Source organism: Filicampus tigris, chromosome 20 (genome assembly GCF_054856515.1).
Source record: "Filicampus tigris isolate MCC_2025a chromosome 20, RoL_Ftig_1.0, whole genome shotgun sequence".
In the NCBI taxonomy this organism is placed as follows: Eukaryota; Metazoa; Chordata; class Actinopteri; order Syngnathiformes; family Syngnathidae; genus Filicampus; species Filicampus tigris.
Genome location: NC_141236.1, coordinates 13,953,021 through 13,972,678, shown reverse-complemented (window position 1 = coordinate 13,972,678; position 19,658 = coordinate 13,953,021). Strand labels below are relative to the sequence as shown.

The following is a 19,658-nucleotide window of genomic DNA, read 5'->3' as shown; positions in this document are numbered from 1 at the left end:
CCAGGCCTCATTTAATTGCAGGATGCTTAGTCCATTTAAATATTTAAACGCCTCACCCCAAAATAATGCTTCAAATTGGAAAAACAAACTGGAAAGATGGTGACTGATGGTGCCCCTTATTTGCTCAAGTCGTTTTTGGTGTGTTGTGGCAATACTTCATTTTCGCCATAAAGGCACAGATGGTGCTCGAAAATAGTCAATTTGGCTTCGTTGTCGTGGCAATATTTTCAGATTTACTGTCATAAAGTACAACAGTCTGTCTTGTAGACTCTTGGTAACTTTGAATGTTTACTCTTCAAACAAGACACTTCCGAGCTCTGCTTGGTTAGATACGATATTTGATTTATTTTTGCAGTATGTCATTTTCTCTCTTGCTCTTGGGAGGTTTTGCATGGGGAGGACACAATCTGTCATCTCATTAGATTCTTCAGAACTGAAACCCTGCGAGGAGATTTGCGCTCAGCGGCATCTCCGGATTAAGGCACTCCGCTGGGCTCGGGATTTGCCACATGAACTTCTCTACTACTACTTTACACTTAGGGTTGCCGATACCCGAAAATACACAGGAAGTTTACTATGCCTCAGCCGCGTTTGAATTTTTGTGGGTCTACTCATGATAGACATGCTTACTAAATTGCATGTTGCAAAGTGAAACTGCTTGACCTTGTGGACCTGAGTTTCTTTCTTTTATGTCCAGCGACCACAAATAGGAACAAAGTGTATAATAAAGGCCTTCGCGCTGGGCCTAATTATAAAACATTATTGTCTAGTTGGCCTTTCAGTAGGTCTGTTCTAACTCACGGCAATTAAGGTCAAGCGTCCAAACTGCTGACACACTCACTAACTTGGCATGCGCGGCAGCGGACCTCAGCGGATCATCCATCAAACAAACCCGAGCCGTTCGCAGCGATGACAATTAACGCGCACCGAGCCGGCTCCCCCTCTCTGTCTTTGTCACGTGATGTGGTCGCGCGGTTGCGTTTGTGGCAGCCGCCTGCCCGTCTCCAAGCGAGCACGTTTTGGCCGTGAGCCCGCGAGCTGCCAACTGGCCGTTTGTGTGCTTTGCCCGAGATACAAAAAGCATCAAAGCGCCAACCTTGAAATATTAAGAGAGCCAGATGAGCAAGGTCGCGCGCTATTATTATTCCCGGGACGGTCTGGAGGTGCAACGGGAAGATGGATGAAAGAGCAAACTGATGAAAAAGGGATGAGAAGATGAACGGATTGCCACAGTTGAGGAGGACGGAAGGGTTAGTAGCCTCTCATTAAACTCCAGTTTGGGAGGAGACTCCAAACTGATGGAGGGCTCAATAATCTTTCGAAGGAATGACCGTCTTCGGGCTTTCTGTCCCATAACACTTTGTGCCTCTTTTTCCTTTGGCAGGATAACCTTCTGCCACCTGCCTTTCCAGAGTAAGTGGCTGTACATCGGCACAGAACGGGGAAACATCCACATCGTCAACGTGGAGTCCTTCATGCTCTCAGGCTACGTCATCATGTGGAACAAAGCCATTGAACTGTGAGTGTTAGCTGTCTGTTCGCTAACGTTCGCACGCAATCCGTAGACGTCAAGCTAGTTATTGACATCCGACTCACCAGGGGGCGTCGGGGAGCTCTCTGTCCATTCGCATACTAACGGCACGTGATCGTCTGGCCGACCAAAAATGGTGCATGATTTAGCAGTGCAAAAACACCGGCAAAGTATTCAGAGTGAGTGCGGATCAATACGTGAACTCAATAGGAACCGAAGTCATATTGCCGCCGTGGCAACACGCGGCCTATCGACTCAACTAAGTGCTGCCAGAGATGCTGCGTAATCACTATTTTACATTTCAAGATGTTATTATTGTTTAAATGGAATTTTAGATAAGCAAAAAAAAAAAGAAGACTCTCCCTAGGTAGGAAGCCAAATGTTTCCTATAGCGCCTTCAATGAATCTGTCAGCTTGACAGGCTCCATTTTATTTCCCGGCTGTAGAGGCTTAAATTATTCACCGGAGCGTTTTGCTTCACACATTCCCCCCTCCTGCGCGCGTGTGTCCGCGTGTGTGAGAGCGAGTGCGTGTGCACCGCGAGGGACTAGCAGAGGAGGGTTGGAACAGGTGTCCGCCAAGATCACTGTACGCTACACGCAGACGTCTGAGCTGCGGGGGAGACGAGACGAGACGAGGCAAGATTGGAGCGGGGGGGGGGGGGGGGGTTGTGGGTTATGGCGGGAGTGTCGGGGGGGGACTTGTGGATTTGGAAGAGGAAAAGATAGAGGAGGTGAGCGCATGCGATGATAAGAGAGCTTTTCCCGTTACAGGGGCAGTGGTCGAAGATAGAAGATGCGGATGATGAGATCGAAAGGGGCGATAAGGGCTGCTGGCTTTAAGGACACGCAGTAACTTTGACTTCTCTCTGACGAATTGCTTTTTAATGGCAGGGATGGTGTTCAATATGCATGCGTCATTACGATTACATTAGAATGTACTCGGGGCTATGGCGCTCGTTGGAGGTCCACCAACAAAAGAAGATGAGCTCAAAAGTTTCATGAGTCATCCGACTTGAGTTTTTGAACATTTTGAGACAATGGCACGAGCCCCGGATGGTGCCAGTGAACAAATCTCAATGTAAAACAAGGAGAATGACACAAGTATTTAAATTGAATTCAAAACAAACACGCACCTTTGACTTTAAGTTGGCTAGCTGAATGCTAACACATAATGGAAAACATCTTAGACCGGCTAATGAATAGCATCTTTGTGGTGGTGTAATACCGCTTTAAGGAATGGTTATTTTAACACATGCATTAGAGCGACACATATAGACAAAACATGTGACAATAATCACAGGCATATCTTCTTTATCCTCTACAAAGAACGACTAATATTACTGTTGATTATTGGCTCACTGAAAGTAGCCAACGTCTTTGTTTGTCTGCATGACTGTGTTATTAGTTTGAGCAGCGCAAAGGCGGGTATCCAGAAGGGCTCATGGTAGCATTGTTCAGCTTTGACTTGAGGCAATCAGACTCTTGACTCTTGTGTGCACTCACATCGCTGCTGTCTTAAAAGTGTTTGCATGTGTGTGTTTGTGGACTTGATTCAAGGCGATGGTCAGCGGGCACAGAAGTGGGCCAGGAGTGGCAAAAACATTCAGAGCGTAGCATGACACGTATTGCACATGAATGCGTTGGCTTTAGGCCCCTGCTCCTCTTTCCACTTTCATTTTCGACTGCTCTCACAGTCACCAACCTGAAGTAAGTGCAAATGAATGACATTGCTCTCGCTATAGTGTCCTTTTCAGTCACAGGGACAGGTGATGTAATCTTGCGATGTCTGGCAATTCGTACACAAATCGGAAACATCTGTCCCTTCATCCATACGTTCATTTGTATGCCCATTCACATCAATATTTTGTGGCCACAAATGAGCCTTTTGTTTGGATGTTATATCTACATTGTGGCCACAATTCAATTGCTTTTTTTTTTTTTTTCCCCTCCTTGTCATTTCTGGGGGTCTGTTGACTCCAGATATGGCAGTTGTATGTTTAAAAAGCTCACGTATTCAGTTTTGGGAAAAAGTCACACCATGAACACTGTGACGTGGTGAACATCTGCTGTTGCTGCCGGGCCGATGACATCAAAAGCCCCCAACGACAACAGCTTGTTTGCGGCACGGTCGTTACATGTGCAGTGCGTGGCCTCATGTCACCTCGGTAGAGAAAGTGTTTGATGTAATGTTACGTAAAGCTCACTTCTTGAGCTAATTCATTCGGCATTGTTCTGTCGTAAAAGATTGACAAATGCAGTGTTTGGCTGCTAGGTCCGTCATGTATTTTTGCCTTTTCCTAGAGCACAATTCGTACACAAGAAAAATCAAAGTGCTTTACTGCTACATACAATAAGATGTTATATGCATTCAATCCATAATACATAACAGTAATTATTTTGATTAAAAGCAAGGAATACAGAAAACAGGTACAGTGTGTAACAGGTACAGTGTCATGAAAACAGCTGCCTGTGCAAATACGTTTGCAAGTAATGCTAACAACATGTATCCATCCTTTAATGTTAACACAATGCCAATATGTCATATAATGGAAACATGTCTGCAATTTGACTGGTTAATTAGTCAAAGGGTTTGCATTTATGTATGTATGATTTTTTTATTGACTGTACCATCTATGAAGCCCCGTGAGTTTAAAACTGAGAATATTGAGTTGAATGTCTTAAAACAAGGGAAAATAAACCATATGCCACAGGCCGACGAGTTGCATTTGTAATTCAGCGAGAGGCTAATTGATTGTTATGGGTGTATGTTTCACAAAGTGGGTGTTAAGATGTGCCTTAATTGCTGTGCTGCATGTGTGTGTGTGTTTGTGTATGCATCACATGTGTGAAGGCGGTGAAGTGAGACAAGATGAAGCAAAAAAAAAAAAGAAAGCTGCACCAGCACAGCTTCAGTAATAATAAGCCTCCAATCATCCGGCACCATCAGCCTAAATATAGACGCCGCTGAATGATGCTTGCCTCTCATACACATGACTGTACACACTTTCCACCTTGTGCTCCTTCATTTCAAAGATTCCAGTGCTCTTCTTATGAATGTCGATGCTTGTGTCGTGATAGAAAGCCCAAAAACTAACAAAAACTCTCACTGGGTATAAAAGCCCATGGAATTGTCTTTTTGGTGCAATAAATGTAGACGCTGTAAACTGAATTCTGCGATTTGTTTGTAGATTTATGATACGTGTTTGAAAATTATTGCTGAAAATGTGCAAAGGTTATGTAGCACTAATTTTAAATTATTTTGGGAAAGTGGCTAAACAGGGCCGGTGATCATGAGTCACCCCATCCTCACTAAAATAAGAATTTAAGCGCTTTTGTTCACATCATCCGGCGCAAGTGTAGCCTAAACCCCAAAACTACATCTTGCCTTTGGGTTGACCACTGGCATGTCCGCTTTAGAGCACTTTGTTGTCTGCTGTGAGTTCGAGCGTGTCATGGTGAGAAAGGTAGAAGCGCCAGGAGGGGAGAATTTAATTTTTAATATAGTTGACTTAACATCTGTTGTGTGGACTGAGGTTTTGGATGCTACTTTAGAGCGCATCGTTGTGACGCCCCAGTGGGATGTACTGTATTCCAGCCATGGAGGATTGAAGCCGGTTTAGTTTTGCGGTTCAAATCTGTAGTTATGTGTAGGCAAAAGAAAGATCCTGATGAACTAGCATCCATTTTTCAGCAGAGGTACTGTATTTTGACTGATAATTGAGCAGGGCGGGGCATTCAACGCACCCGCCCAAAGCGTTTGAGGGAGGGGAAAACGGATCGATTTTTAATTTTCTAATTTAAAAATAAATAAATAAATAACATTTTGACACTTCTTTTTAAATACTTTGCATTTTTTTAATCGCTCAGTCCTCAAGGTTCTTAACCTTGCCATGGTTCTTTTTACTCTTAATAGTATTTAATTGTGGCGTATAAAAAGTAGCTTCACACAAGGATACATCCTCTTCAATATTTTCTAAGCATCATTATTTTTTCCAAACAATGTTAATCCCTTGACCTCATGGGTGTCGCATTCATACGGCTGTAAATGACGATATTCTCTCGTTATCCTCTTGTACAAAGTGTGCCGACTGTTCATTTTCAAGGGTATCCTCGCCCAGACCGGGCGGCATTAGTGTCAGACTTTTAGTAGTCACTGACCTTCCTCCGTGCCCCTCATCCTTCATTGTGCCTTCCGAAGGGGGGCAGCTTTAGTCAGCTTGTACAAAAAGGTTGTCTGGGCTGGAGGGTGAAGTAAAGTAAAGGAGTCTTTTTTTGGGGGGGGGGCTGATATTCCAATAGTAACAACTTTGCAGAGACTTCTGAATGTCTTTCAACTGCTGGAGAGGCTGATTGACAGCTCGGGCCTCACCAGCACATTTCCCCCACTGATTCGCAGACGCTCGCTCGCCTGCGTTGACCTCGGACCCTCGAGCGTTAGGGGACGCGAGTCAATTACCAGATGGAGACGTTTGTCGCTCACTTCTTCTTTCTCTCTTGTGTCTCCCCTAAGGTCGTCCAAGGCTCACCCTGGACCAGTCGTCCACATCAGTGACAACCCCATGGATGAGGGGAAGGTAGAGGACACTTTTAAATACCACTTAGCACTCCAGAGATTGAAATGGTGCCAATAATACATTTCAAATGGGTTTTTTTCCCTTGAGAAATCATCGAAATGGAAGATTTTGCCATATGTTAAAACTGTATAGCCAGTGTTTAAAAGAACATTTTAACAAGTTTATACCTGTCACTGAAATTTGAAAAGAAGATAACCACTTGTAAAATATTCAGACATTTACCAGTACCTCGGCAATACCTAGGCCTTGTAAAATAATATAACTCAATTAGTAACTCCTAACCCCTTACAAGTATAACATATAAAAGCAGTTCCAAACCGAGTGAAATAGATTTCATGCAGAAAACCGAGGGACTGTATTATACAACAAGTACAGAGAACAAAACTGCTTTTTAAAGGTGATTTTGGGGGTGTATTATGCATGGGTGCATGCTACTCACAGGATTTTAACTTTCAACTTGTCTCGACCGGAGCTCCCCAATTTGGTGCCGGCGGGACCACATGAGTAGCATATTCTAAATCGAGCTCGCCAGTGATGGGACATTGTAATTTCCTTGGAATGATGTAGAAGTGGTCACGTGTAAACTTTTGCAGTGATGTCAAAATCAAGTGTCAACTTCATAGTTAATCTATTCCAGAAAGTCAAGATTTGAGATTCTGTATTTTCCTCCCATCCATTTAAAGGTTGACTGAAGTTAAACGTTTTGCATCATTCTAAAGGATAACGATGAGGCTTTTAAACGTTTAATACCAGACGCTGGGCTTCTTTGGGATGATTCACCGATTGCATCAGCACGACTTGGATGCGCATCAATTCAATGAAAACGCATCCCATTATTCCACTCATGAGCGTTGAATCAGCCGAGACTCCTGTTTAAACTAAACACCAATCGTGGCTTAGTCTTCGCAGTCATCTTTTTTCTACATCACTTAGCTTGATTCAGCTGACTGGGGAGAGGCATAATAATTGAGGACTAAGAACTTGGTCAATTGCGCGAAAATGATTGTTGATGTCACGAAGCCATCACGAGCACGAGGGCTGAACGATTTTGAAAATACGAATCCATTTTTTTGTTTTTTTTTTCAAATGGGGAAAATGGACGTCCTTGGGAATTTTCATGGATCAAATACCTTTTGTGAATTTTGCCATAGTTGGAGATTTTAGATTCTTCCTGGAATGTCACCAGTTTCCCTAACTTTTTCTGAGTAGTGTATTTTAACGAATAGCAAATAACTGCTAAATTGTTTCTCAGAAGGGAAGGCACATCCCTATTGGCAACTAATTTTCTTCATATAAAGATGATGATGCGTCCCTTGTGTGGGTTGCATTCTTACCTGATCTCATATTACGTGGCACATGAATGTCAAATGCATCAGCCGCCCCCCCTTCCCCTCTTTAATATCTTCACTCTCTCCGTCTGTCATCGCCGCCCGTCTCCTGGACTGCTGTTTCCTCTCTCAGCTGATAATTGGATTCGAGTCTGGGATCGTGGTCCTATGGGATCTCAAATCAAAGAAGGCCGACTATCGCTACACTTATGATGAGGTAGGCAAACCTTTATTTCCCGCCTTCCTTCCGGTATCTTTTAATGCTGGCTGGAATTGAAATGACCTATTCATGAACAAATAAGCAGCGCGATGGTTTACTCCGACAGCAGCTTGCTTTCGGAAAATGAATAAGCGCTTCAATAACTGTGAAAGTGATGATTGTACAGAAAAAAAGAAGCCTCTTATTTCATCTCTGATGGGTAGAAATTCTACTTAACCATTTTTCACAACGAATTCAAAGCGATTTTTGGAACATCAACAGTTGAAATGAATCAGTAAACTGCCGTAATATTGGTCGGGTTTTTTTTTCATAGAGGAGAAAGAAGCAAGCTGGCAGAAGGCAAAGTTGTGCGGTAGTTTTAAATACACAATGTGTAATTATCTTTGTTTGATGTTTAGTTTGACGGAAAACGTCAACTTTGGCGTGAAAGTGTCTTTTTGGAAGATTTGTTTACCGTCAACCAACCTGCTACTTGCTGTGAAATGAGTTGCGTTCACTGGTCATACTGAGAAGATAGAGTATGCAACTATATGTTAGCTTGTAGCCGCTAGCTACCAGTTACTTCCCGTCCTTGTATTCCTAATGGGGTAAAAAGTATCCATATATTGAATGATGCTCCTGTGACTAATTGAGGCAAGGTGTGTATTTATTAGCGGAAGCATGGTAGATTGTCAGAGCACACCGGTGTGTTTTCTCCAGAGTGAGGCTCACAGCTTGCATATCAATACCGTAACATGGTTTTGTAGGCCTAAACTTTCCAGTGCACTCAGCTGCTCCCGTTGTTGTGTTTCCCGGCGGGCGGTGGAGGAGAGGCTCTATAAATAAAAGAACACACAATAAAACAGAGCCAGTGTCATGATGCCCTGTGGACTTGTGTCAGACCTTATTGGCTTGCTTGCAAAATTGTATTTCCTCTCACGCATTTGCAATATTTGTCAGTTATGTTGCTTCAGCCAAGTGCAAGCAAGGAGGGGAGGTAGTGTTTTCATCATTTGGGTTATTTATTTGGTTTGTTTATTTGTCTGCAGGATTACCCCCAAACTTTGTTTTTACGGTATAGCAACGCAGTAACAGTACCCACAGGCATATATTCTTGATCCTCTGCAAAAAAAGAATCATAATATGAGAGCCCAACCTATATGGATTCGTTTGAGGCCGATATTTGGCAAGATAAGGATTGGAGGGGGGATAATAATCCATGAAGCGATTCCAAGAGGTCCTAAAAAAAAAACCTCGGAGGAGCTGTTATAAAGAATCCCAGAAAACATTAACCCACAAATGCTCATTATATATAATAATAAAGATGTGGTTAATTGTTGCATCGTATTTTTTCATAAATGTAATATCACACTCGGAGGACTTTATAAAAAGCGAAATGGCCCCTGATAGGAAACAGGTTCCACACTTTCTGCTGTTGAGGAATTAAAAGTATTTAATTAGAGACATCGCGCGTTCAATGAGGAGGGAGTGATCATCATCATCACGGCATGAAGAATCGTGCTCGGCTAATAATGGAAACAGCAGCAGACATCTCAGATGAGCCATCAGCTATGAATAGTTAAAGTGTGTCTGGATCATCAACATGTATTCAGGGGAAAAGCTAATATGTTCAAACCGAGTCAGCATTCGTTTTCGGAAGGAAGGATTTTTAACTCAAATTTAAGTCTTTTTTTTTTGTAAGACTTTGTGCAAAAGCAATATGATAATTGGTTACATGAACTAAAGTGGGATGTCATGCAAACATAATTCACTATAGTAAAGGGCAGGCTAACTTTTTTTTTTTTTTTTTTGGAACCATAAAGGAAGCACACACTAGTCTCTCTCGAAAGCTTCCATTGTATGTTGTTGGTAATTGTGCGCAGCGTTCTCCGTCCTCGTTAATTCGGTCTGCAGCCTTGTCCACAACAATAACCGGGGAAAGGTCATTGAGCAATCAGAGCTGCAACGCACCGCAACGATGCGCCGCAGCGATACGCCGTGATTGTCCTTGGCGTCCTTGCGTGGGCAACAAATGGAAGTTTTAAAACAGATAGCGCATTCCATTGAGGTGCGGCGGCGTGGGGAATAACCTCCAGACATTCCTCGAGAGCAGAGAGAGGTGAGCTTGGGGCTGAGGAAAACTGCAAAGTGGCTCCATTTTGTTTTGTTTTTTTCCACCCCGGAGTTCTCACCCGCTCCGCCTCTGGTCTGTGGAGAGATGTCACGACAGGGGTTTGGAGAGCGGAGATAAGGTCCCCGGGGGTGGTCCCAATAAGACCACGGGAGCAGTGTGAGGATATTAGCTTATCTGAAAAGGGATGGCAACTGGAAATGAGCTACTTGCACTCCCGTTTCCAATGTGGTGCCCGTTGTTATCACCGCCAAAGAGCGGGGACCACCAGTGCGCCAGATTTAGCATAATCTCATTATCTTGGACACATCGCTACATCCGTGTTCACTGTGGTTTGCGTCAATGACATACTCTGGGGCCAATCCCTGATAAATGGTTGGAAATGGACCGCACAAGATGCCAATGAGAAATTATTCGGTGACTCTTGAGGTCTCTCTGCGTCTTTGCTGCGACCGCGACACTCACGGGCCACTTCCCTCGGAGAAAATGGGCTTTGAGTGTTTTGGTCTGTTAAGGTGAAGTTTAGGAAAGAAAACTGAACTTGAAGAAATGTTCATTAGTAAGGCGATTAAAAGGTCTGAATAATGATGATAACGATAATATTGATAAAGACGCATGTTCCCCAACCTGTTCTGTGATGCTCGTTGACTTCTGATTCTAAAACAGGTGTTTCCCAGAGGAAATAGCGCAAAACGAATTCATTCATTCATTCATTTCAGACTCTTAAATGTCACCGTCATAAAACCTTTATGAACTGTACAGACAACGTTTAGCGTTTGAACTAACTGCCCCACACATGGAAATAGTTAATCACTCTCGAATGAAACAGAAAAAAGCTGACACGTGTTTTTCTCGAAGCATTCCCCGTTTCAAAGGTGTCAAACTACTGACATTCGCTTCCCGCCTGTTGTTTCCTAGGCGATCCACTCAGTTGCCTGGCATCACGAGGGCAAGCAGTTCGTGTGCAGTCACTCGGACGGGACGCTGACCATATGGAACGTGAGAGGCCAGGGCAAGCCCATACAGACAATCACCCCCCACGGTAAGCACGTGCATGCTAATACCGCCACGCAACTCATTCATCTTCGGACTCTTCTGACTCTTCTTTTGATTCTTCTATCGACTCTTCTTCTGATTCTTTTTCTTCACTCTGGAGCGATTTATAGTCTGAAAAATACGGTAACTTGAGATTGGTGGAGTCTTCCTCTGCAAAGCACAACAGGCACAGCAGAGAAATGGAACGACGTGATAGAAGGTGCTCGAGGACCGCCCCATCACGTAACTCAGGAATTGTTTCCTTGTTCCTACCAACTGAAAAGCAGAGAATTAGACAGACAGTAACATTCACTTTCATGGGAGACAAAAGGAGACATGATCAATTATCTGAGCCAATACTTGTCTCCTGGACATGCTTCCAACAATTGGGAGCATTATTGTCACTTTAATTGTGTTCTACCTCTTTTTTTTTTGTTTTTTTTTCCTTTTTCATGCCCGCTATCTTCACTTGCACACTCAGCGTTGCTGCTACATTTGTTTTCATCCCGCCGCATGCCACCTCGCGCCTGCCTTTTAGCCCTCGGAGCACGTTTGCCACATTCAAGGACCTGCAAGAAGCCGACGCTCGGTGTGTTGTGGAAAGGATTTTAGCCCTGTGCTTTTTTTTTAATTACTTGTTTCTCCTTGACGCTGCCCGTATAATTACTTTGGTATTTTCATGTGCAATTATGCAAATTCCTTTGACGGGTTTAAGCCAGGCTCATACATTCTTTAATTGTCTCTCACCGTACAACTAGTTGGGAAACATGCGTCTTTATTATTATTGTTATTATTATCATTATTATTATGACCCTTTAATCAACTTAGTAACTAACGTTTCTTCAATCGTGTGTTTTGATTAGTTTAATATGCGGCGTGGTTAGGATAAACAAAAGTGAGGTAAGTGACTTGTTTTTTTGTGTTCTATTTCAGGAAAACAGCCCAAGGATGGAAAGAAGCCAGAACCTTGTAAACCCATTCTCAAAGTGGAGTACAAAACCACCAGGATTGGGTAAGCGCCAAATTTTGGTTGGAATTAATTATCAAATTTTTTATTGTAGTTTTTTTGTCAGATGATTATAAAATCGGATGACGATAAAAGTAAGGTCTAAGTCGAAATTTACTGAAAATAAAGGCACACATATTATATACGATTCAAAAGTCTGATCATATAAGAATTGAAATAAGTATAAGTTATTTGTTTGTACATTTTGCCTTGGAAGAATTTTTTTTTATATAATTATACCATTGTGCCTTTTTTAAAAAAAATTACAAATTAAGTCTTGTAAAAATAATTGAAAACGACTTAACTATATTTAAACAAAAATGAGGAACTGGGGCAGAATGTAACGCAACGCAACGTAACCTCTTTACTACTATGCCGGGAACTCTGTTTCAACAGATTCACCTGAGAGACTGTCTTTTATGCTGCTGTTTTGGTTAGCAACAGGGTTCAGTTGCTCTCAGCTGTCAACTATTTAATATTGCTGTGTGAACTGAGGTATGCTTATTTTTCTCGGTTTCCGCTTCCCCAGGGAGCCCTTCATCATCCTGTCCGGCGGTCTGTCCTACGACACGGCGGGCCGGCGGCCGTGCCTGACGGTCATGCACGGCAAGAGCACGGCCGTCCTGGAGATGGACTACCCCATCGTGGACTTCCTCACCCTGTGCGAGACGCCGTACCCCAACGGTGAGTGCGGTCCTTCCTCCCGCCGCTTTGACGCCATGTCTCGTCTTTAACTCATTCCATCCGCAATGACATATTTATTTGTCATTTCTATGTATTCCACATATTTATATGTCATTTCACACTGGGACTGAAAAGGTCTGGTACTGTTAATTACGCGCACGGCGCTGCAATAATTATGGAATTTCCCAAGGGGACGTATGGAAATTGCTTTCTCGCGCAGTCTTCGTTTGCGCACATTAGCCCCTGCGTCCAAATAGAATTAGCATATTTTCCACCCGTTGAGGAGCTGAAACAAGGGGATGTGAATGTAACGTAATCTGCCGCGAAAGAGCCTTCATTTGGCACACACACACACACACACAGCTGCGGTTCGGATTAGCCGGCGCGTTATGTAACAGCGGCGACTTTATTATGTCACTGGCAGCCAGCTGATCTCATCTGGTAATAGACATCACTGAGGATTATTGCATTGTATGCATCTGTGTGTCTGCCTGGCGCCTTGATATGTAGATGACTGATGTGCTCAAGTGTGCCGAAGACACAAACGTACCAGAAGAGACAATCAGTCGCAGCTGATTCTTCCCCCCCCCACCACCTCTTTTCGCACAATTTTATGCTTTCTAGTGAGACCTCTCCTCAAACTATACAAACATCTCTTTGAGGAACCAAAAAGACTCGCACGCATGCTTGCTTCATTGATTTCTTGTCACTCCCAATTGAAGCTTGTTGCCAAATGGACACATAAAACAAAGGAGAATTAAACATCGTATAAACTAAAATGTTCAACCCAACCATGTCATTTCCGTTCATTAGCTTGACGCTAATGTATAATGCAAAACACCATGGAACGGCCAATGGGAATTAGCCTAAATGTTATTTCTGAACTTTCAAACATCAACAAAGCTCACAGGAATATTTTCTCTGTATTCTGTGGGAACAACTGCGACTTGATTATATGCTGTCATTATTATGCAGTTGTGCCCTGAGCTATGACTTTAATTTGTTCCGCGATCGCGCTTGTAACCCAAAACACACAAAGGGTTATAACACCGTGACGCTGACGCTATTCGTTAGCCCGTCTGTGGTGTTTTGCAATTTTAGTGAGCATTGAGCTAAACGGGCATGTTAACGGAAGTTAGAATGAGGTGGTTTTAAATACACAACATGCAATTCTCTTTTTTTATATTTTGTTCGACATTAAACTTCAGCTTGGAGGAGGCACACCCCAAAGCCGTTTTTTTTCTTTGTTTGTTTGTTTGTTTTTTTTTCCATAATTTTGCAATTTTGGACCTTGCAGACTTCCAGGAACCATACGCTGTGGTGGTCCTTCTGGAGAAGGATTTAGTGGTGATCGACCTTGCACAAAACGGGTGAGTGCCCCCCAGCATAACTCTTTGCGAACTTCCGCAACCGAGGCATTCCGGCTGAGGGCGTCCTGTCGTCCGTCTCCAACAGTTACCCCATTTTCGAGAACCCCTACCCGCTGACCATCCACGAGTCCCCGGTGACCTGCTGCGAGTACTTGGCCGACTGCCCCGTGGACCTCATACCAGCACTTTACTCGGTTGGCTCGCGACAGAAGCGTCAGGGCTACAGCAAAAAGGTACTTTTTTCAACATTCTTAACCCTAAAAAAAAACACCATGTCAAGTCAACTTTTATGGCGGATTGTGTTGACTTATTTTGTTTCTTTTCTACACCTCATGTTTTATTATGTTGTTAGCCAGGCTCCATTAAACCAAAACAGCAAAAAGACATTCAGTTGTTTTTTTTTTTAAGTGAAACTTGGAGGAGACAGTCGCGCCTTTATTTTGTTTTGACTTTGTTTTTGTTTTTTGTTTTTTTTAATTCAGTGAGTTTTAGTTAGTTTTAGAGCAATTTTTTATTTGTTTTCGTATTTAGTTTTTTAATATATGGAGTATTTGTCGAGTCCAAGAAAAAAAAAAAAAAAGTCACACAGTATTGTTTAATAAAGTAAACTACACTACAATTCTCAAGCCACTTTTTGACCTTTCTTCTTCTGTGCGGATATAAGGCAATATCGAAAAAAAATGAAGCCCAAACGCTCATGACTGATATTAAGTGACAAAGACAAAAACTGACATTTTCACTATAATTCAAATTAGTTTTAGTTTTCTAAACATAAGGTCTAATTTCAATTTGTTTTCTTTTTTTTTTTTTTTTCAAAGCATTCTAATACATTGCCCACCGCTTGTACTATTTTTGTCACCAAAAAATAAAATGTTTGTATTATTAGAAAGCAGATATATTATTCTGTTCCAAATTATGGTGACAAACAGCAAAAGACAAGCCTATTTGTGCTATTGTGATGATATTTTATCACTCTTGCCATTCCTAAATAGAGTGACTCAGACGCAAACGAGACAGCTTTTATTGTGGAGGGCAGATAAATACGCCGTTAGGTGCCAGTCACAATAAAATGCTGAGAGCGCACCTCTTTGTCCATTAATGAGGCGGAACAGACAATGACATTATTTTTTTATTGGAACACCTCAGTGTCTGCTGGTAGTAAAATAGCCATCTACACGAATACTACTAAGCATAGCAATTGCAAGCATGTAAGCTAACATTCGAGCCATTCTCTGCTCTTAAAATATGATCTCATTGACCTGCCGCAGCACATTTTCCGACGCTTGTATTGTCATCTTGCTATGTTGGCATTTCATCCATTCTCACTCGAATGATATCCAACCGCAGGGAAGCATTAGGGGTGTGAGTCACACATAAAGAACACCGTGACTCATCCTGGTGGCCTTTTTGTACGTGTCGACGTGTTGACAGCCAGTGTGGAGGCGCGCGCGCGCACACATCCAGCTGCAAGACATCCACGTTGAATCGATGCCTCTATTGACATGTCACTGACGCTAATGGGGCGCGTGTGTTTGCTGTGTTCCAGGAGTGGCCGATCAGTGGAGGCAACTGGGGTCAAGGCACACAAAGCTACCCGGAGATCATCCTCACCGGGTAAGGTAGCCATATCGCTCGTCGCACTCGGCGAGCGCAGCAGCGCAGGTGCCTGACGCATTCCGGTCACGCGCTCGTGTGGTATTCTTGTCCGGTTCCGTCTCGCTCTTTTAAGAGTGTGCCACCGCTTACGGAATGTTTCAGCTCCCCGGCGCACTCAGACAAATTGGCGAGAAAACAAGAAGCACTGACTGAAAAGGAACAAAAGCCGTACAAGGAATACAATTGTCTTGTCTATGTTTGATCAACTAGTTCAGCACACAGAGAGCTTGTAAATAATGCATTCTTCCTCTCCTTCTATAGACCAATATACAATAATATGATATACAGTAAACGTATACATTACAAATGAGTCTAAAAAGTACTTCCATTTCCTCATTCTTTACTGTCCTCCTTTCTATAATTTCACCCTTTTTTTTTAGGCATGCTGATGGAACGGTGAAGTTTTGGGATGCCTCTGCAAGTGAGCTCTCTTTTCTTTTGTTTTTGTGTGTATGATATATATATGTATATATCGGAAAAATCTACTAAAGCACAGCGACCGAGTATTTGTACTTTATTGCTTCCCGCCTCTGTTTGTGTGTTGTGACGTTCACTGACCCTGACCTGACTCTCTGTTTGTCTCAGTAATGCTCCAGGTGCTCTACAAGCTGAAAACGGCCAAGGTGTTTGACAGGAGCCGCTCCAAAGAGGACAAGGGCAGCGCCGAGGCCTCCGACGAGGACCCCTTCGCCATCCAGCTGATGGCCTGGTGCGCCGAGAGCCGCATGCTGTGCGTGGCCGGCGTGTCGGCCAACATTATCGTCTACCGTTTCAGCAAACTGGAGGTCACCACCGAGGTGGTTCAGGTAGTCGGGAGGGTGGGGTCTGTCTTTTTATTTCAAAACTGCCTTGGAGGGAATTCAGCGCATCACACACAGGCTGCGTTCGGAATCATTCACTCAATAATCGTTATCAGCCAAAATTGGCTGATTTTTACAAAATATTTTTTTATAAATACATGAACACATTACAACATAACACAAGACAATGACATTCAAACAACAACAACAAAAACATTTGCATAATTATGTTTTTTTTCAATTAATATTCCTATTTATCGGTTCGCGGAATTTTATTCTTCCGAATATCGAAATCGACCTCAGTACACATTCAATGTAAACGGTACAAAATGGCAAACTTACTATATAGAGTCCTCTATAGTGGCTAGGAGTCCAAACTCAGCCACACGTGTTGAAAGCTACCCTTTTCTGGACAACAGTATGGTTGCCATGCCAACAGACGGAGCAGTGAGGAGGCAAAGCTAGATAATCATTATAATCTGCCTTGATGGCGACATACGTGGGCGTGCTGACTCACTGTTTAGCGACTTAAAGCCAAGTGCTGTTTAATCTCGCGCGGCCTCGCTCTGGTTTTCACCGCGGCCGGCTCGCCGCCATATATTTGTACCACATTTGTCAATCGAGACGATGCTCACTTGTCAATCGGAGGACGTGGGCGCCGATAGCGATGTGATAACTTCCTGGCAGGACGATTCCCATTTCGCTCGCACCTCTTTTAGATGCTAATACACTCCCAACCTGTATTATTCAGCTACTTGAGGTGCGAATGCAGTACGAACTGAACGACATGGAGTCCCCCGAGGGCGGAGGTGGGGAGCACACGTCGGCGCAACCTACCCCGGGCGCTTCTCCGCAGACGAGCGGGCCGCCTTCGCATCCCTCCACCAGCAGCAACAACTCCGACGGCAGCAACACGCCCTGCCTCAAGTAAGCCACCGGGCCCCCCTTTACTTAACTCATTTGTCCCTTGCCATCCTGATTTATTATTTCGCTTTTTTTTTTTCTTTTTTTTTTTTTTTTGCAGGGTGCGTAGTACTCCACTAAAGCAGTCTGCTGGTTACCAGGTGGACTTGGTGGTCCAGTTAGTGTGGGTGAGCGGGGAACCTCCTCAGCAGATTACAAGCCTGGCACTCAATTCCTCCTACGGACTGTGAGTGAACACATCGTGGTCAACATCGACACTCGTGTGATGATTTACCCGAGCCGTGATCAGATGATAATACCTCGGTGAAGCAGAAACTACAGTAGCAAGCTAGCTAGTTAGCTAGAGCTCCACTCCTCTATCTTTCTTGGTGTGACATGTACTCACTTTCGGCCAACAATGAGGCGCTCTTAAAGCTGCCGTGCAAACACAAAGCTCAGGCTGACACGCTGGCTGTTAAGTCAGCCTTTTATTAAAAAAAAAAAAAGAAAAACTCCTTACTCTTCCGTCTTTCCCTGCATGACAACAAGGCACTCTAATGCAGCCACACCAGAAACATCCAACAGGGGATATGTAAATTCGCGTTTACAAAGTCCCCTTTTGTGTTTACTGTTTTGTATTTTAATGAGGCATGGGGTGGCCTTGGGGGAAAAAAAATACACTCACTCGTCACTTGCACCTTTAAACGCTTTCTTTGTCCGTTTGTATGCGAACCTTCCTTACGCAGAGTGGTGTTTGGCAACATTAACGGTGTTGCAGTCGTGGACTATATCCAGAAGACGGTGGTGTTGAACCTGGGGACGCTGGAGCTGTACGGGTCCAACGATCCGTACCAGAGACAACCGCGCTCTCCCAGAAAGTCTCGACAGCCCTCTGGAGGTAACTAGTGTTTTTCTTTTTTTTAAGCTACCACATAACCTTGCTTTAAAGTCCACTACCTTGATGCTAATACATAATTGTAAACACCATAGACGGGCTAGTGAATAGAATCTGTGTAGCAGGATTGTAACCCTTTCAGCAATGGATATTTGACCACAAATGATTGAGGAATACATTTAAACAAATATCACAATAATCACAGGCATAGATTCTTTATCCTCTGTGAAGAATGTCCAATATTATAGAAATATATACAAAGCATCTTGGCTGTATATTTGGGAAGGCTGGAGCCGAATCAGATTTAGTATTCAAATCCATTCGTTTTCATCGCTAATGAGAACAGAATGATTTTTTTTTTCCCCGGGGCAATATTCAGCTAGAGGTTACAACAAAAACAACAAATGGGCTTTGACCTTTGAGATGATGCAGTTATGGAGATTCATGACATCATATGGCACCAACGCCCACCAAAACAGTTTGCTGCAAATAGGAACAAATGTGCAGGTTCGGCATGGGCACACTGCCACCTTGTGTTGGATAATCTGAGTGCACTTGAAGTTTGATGGATGAAGCGCTAACGCGTGCGTGTGTAAACCCACGGCCGCACACACACACACACACGAGTGTAACGAGCATCTGGTGTCAGTGAGCGACGAGCAGTGGGCTGGCACCTGTCGCGGCTTGGCGAGCGCGAGCAGTAATCAGACGTCCAGCTGTGCTTTGCCGTGCCAACGCGCTGCTGCCTGCTTGGCCTTCTGCCTCAGCAACACATACAAGGATAAAGACACATGAAAGGGATACGAGCGCTTCCTCAAGTACAAACTAGGGCTGAGCGATTTTGAAAACAATTTTTTTAACTCGTGGAAGTGACAAGGACCTATATTGAAATGAGTTCATGTGAAGCTTCATTTCGGTAAAATCAGGGCTTCGCCATCATCTTGTGGCATCTATCAAAAACTACAAGTATACTTTTTTTGCATTATGCTGACTTCATCGCGGCTCTTTCTGGAGTTGGCCACCGGGGGGCAGTATACAACAGTCATGTCGACTTCCACAGCTACTGTGACTCAGTAAGCTGCGCTGATATGAGTTGTTTTTTTTCGCTGAGGATAAAGAATGTATGCTTGAAGCGTTATTGCTGAGTGCCACGTTCTCTGTTTCAGGGCTGTGTGACATCAACGAGGGTTCGGCCACGTCAGAGGACCGCTGCAAGTCTCCCACTTCAGGTACCATGTCCTTTAGTGTAGTTTTTCCAAATTCTCATGTTTTGTGGATGCAAGCGCATGATGAAAATTGAAGATGGAGGCCCGTGTTACAAATACCTTTTCTTGAAACTGTGGCTCACAAAACTGGAACCTTATACCCCGCCCCTCTCGCACCATAAAATTGACATTCTGTCCCACCAATTTAACGCTCGGTTTTAATATTGCCCCGTTCAGGCTTTTTGTGACCGATTCCATTTGCGTGTGCGTTTGATTTTTTTTTTCCCCTCCCCTAATATGCAGAGCTCAATAGACAACAAGAAATGCCTTTCATGGCTT

The 19,658-nt window shown here is 43.5% G+C and overlaps 1 protein-coding gene across 8 annotated transcripts in view; it reads left to right on the top strand.

Moving 5' to 3' along the window:
• Positions 1–19,658, top strand: part of stxbp5a (syntaxin binding protein 5a (tomosyn)) — a 66,953-nt gene that overhangs the window by 38,955 nt on the left and 8,340 nt on the right. For all 8 annotated transcript variants that reach the window (XR_015083817.1, XM_086018545.1, XM_086018551.1 and 5 more), the window contains 15 exons: positions 1,385–1,519; positions 6,044–6,107; positions 7,569–7,652; positions 10,684–10,807; positions 11,734–11,812; positions 12,336–12,490; positions 13,788–13,860; positions 13,946–14,093; positions 15,407–15,474; positions 15,897–15,937; positions 16,102–16,322; positions 17,068–17,243; positions 17,341–17,466; positions 17,966–18,117; positions 19,281–19,343. Coding sequence is in view for 7 of the 8 variants with exons in the window: in XM_086018545.1 (XP_085874671.1) it covers positions 1,385–1,519; positions 6,044–6,107; positions 7,569–7,652; positions 10,684–10,807; positions 11,734–11,812; positions 12,336–12,490; positions 13,788–13,860; positions 13,946–14,093; positions 15,407–15,474; positions 15,897–15,937; positions 16,102–16,322; positions 17,068–17,243; positions 17,341–17,466; positions 17,966–18,117; positions 19,281–19,343 (1,709 nt within the window). In the remaining variant the exon portion in view is untranslated. The remainder of the gene's footprint in view (positions 1–1,384; positions 1,520–6,043; positions 6,108–7,568; positions 7,653–10,683; positions 10,808–11,733; positions 11,813–12,335; positions 12,491–13,787; positions 13,861–13,945; positions 14,094–15,406; positions 15,475–15,896; positions 15,938–16,101; positions 16,323–17,067; positions 17,244–17,340; positions 17,467–17,965; positions 18,118–19,280; positions 19,344–19,658) is intronic.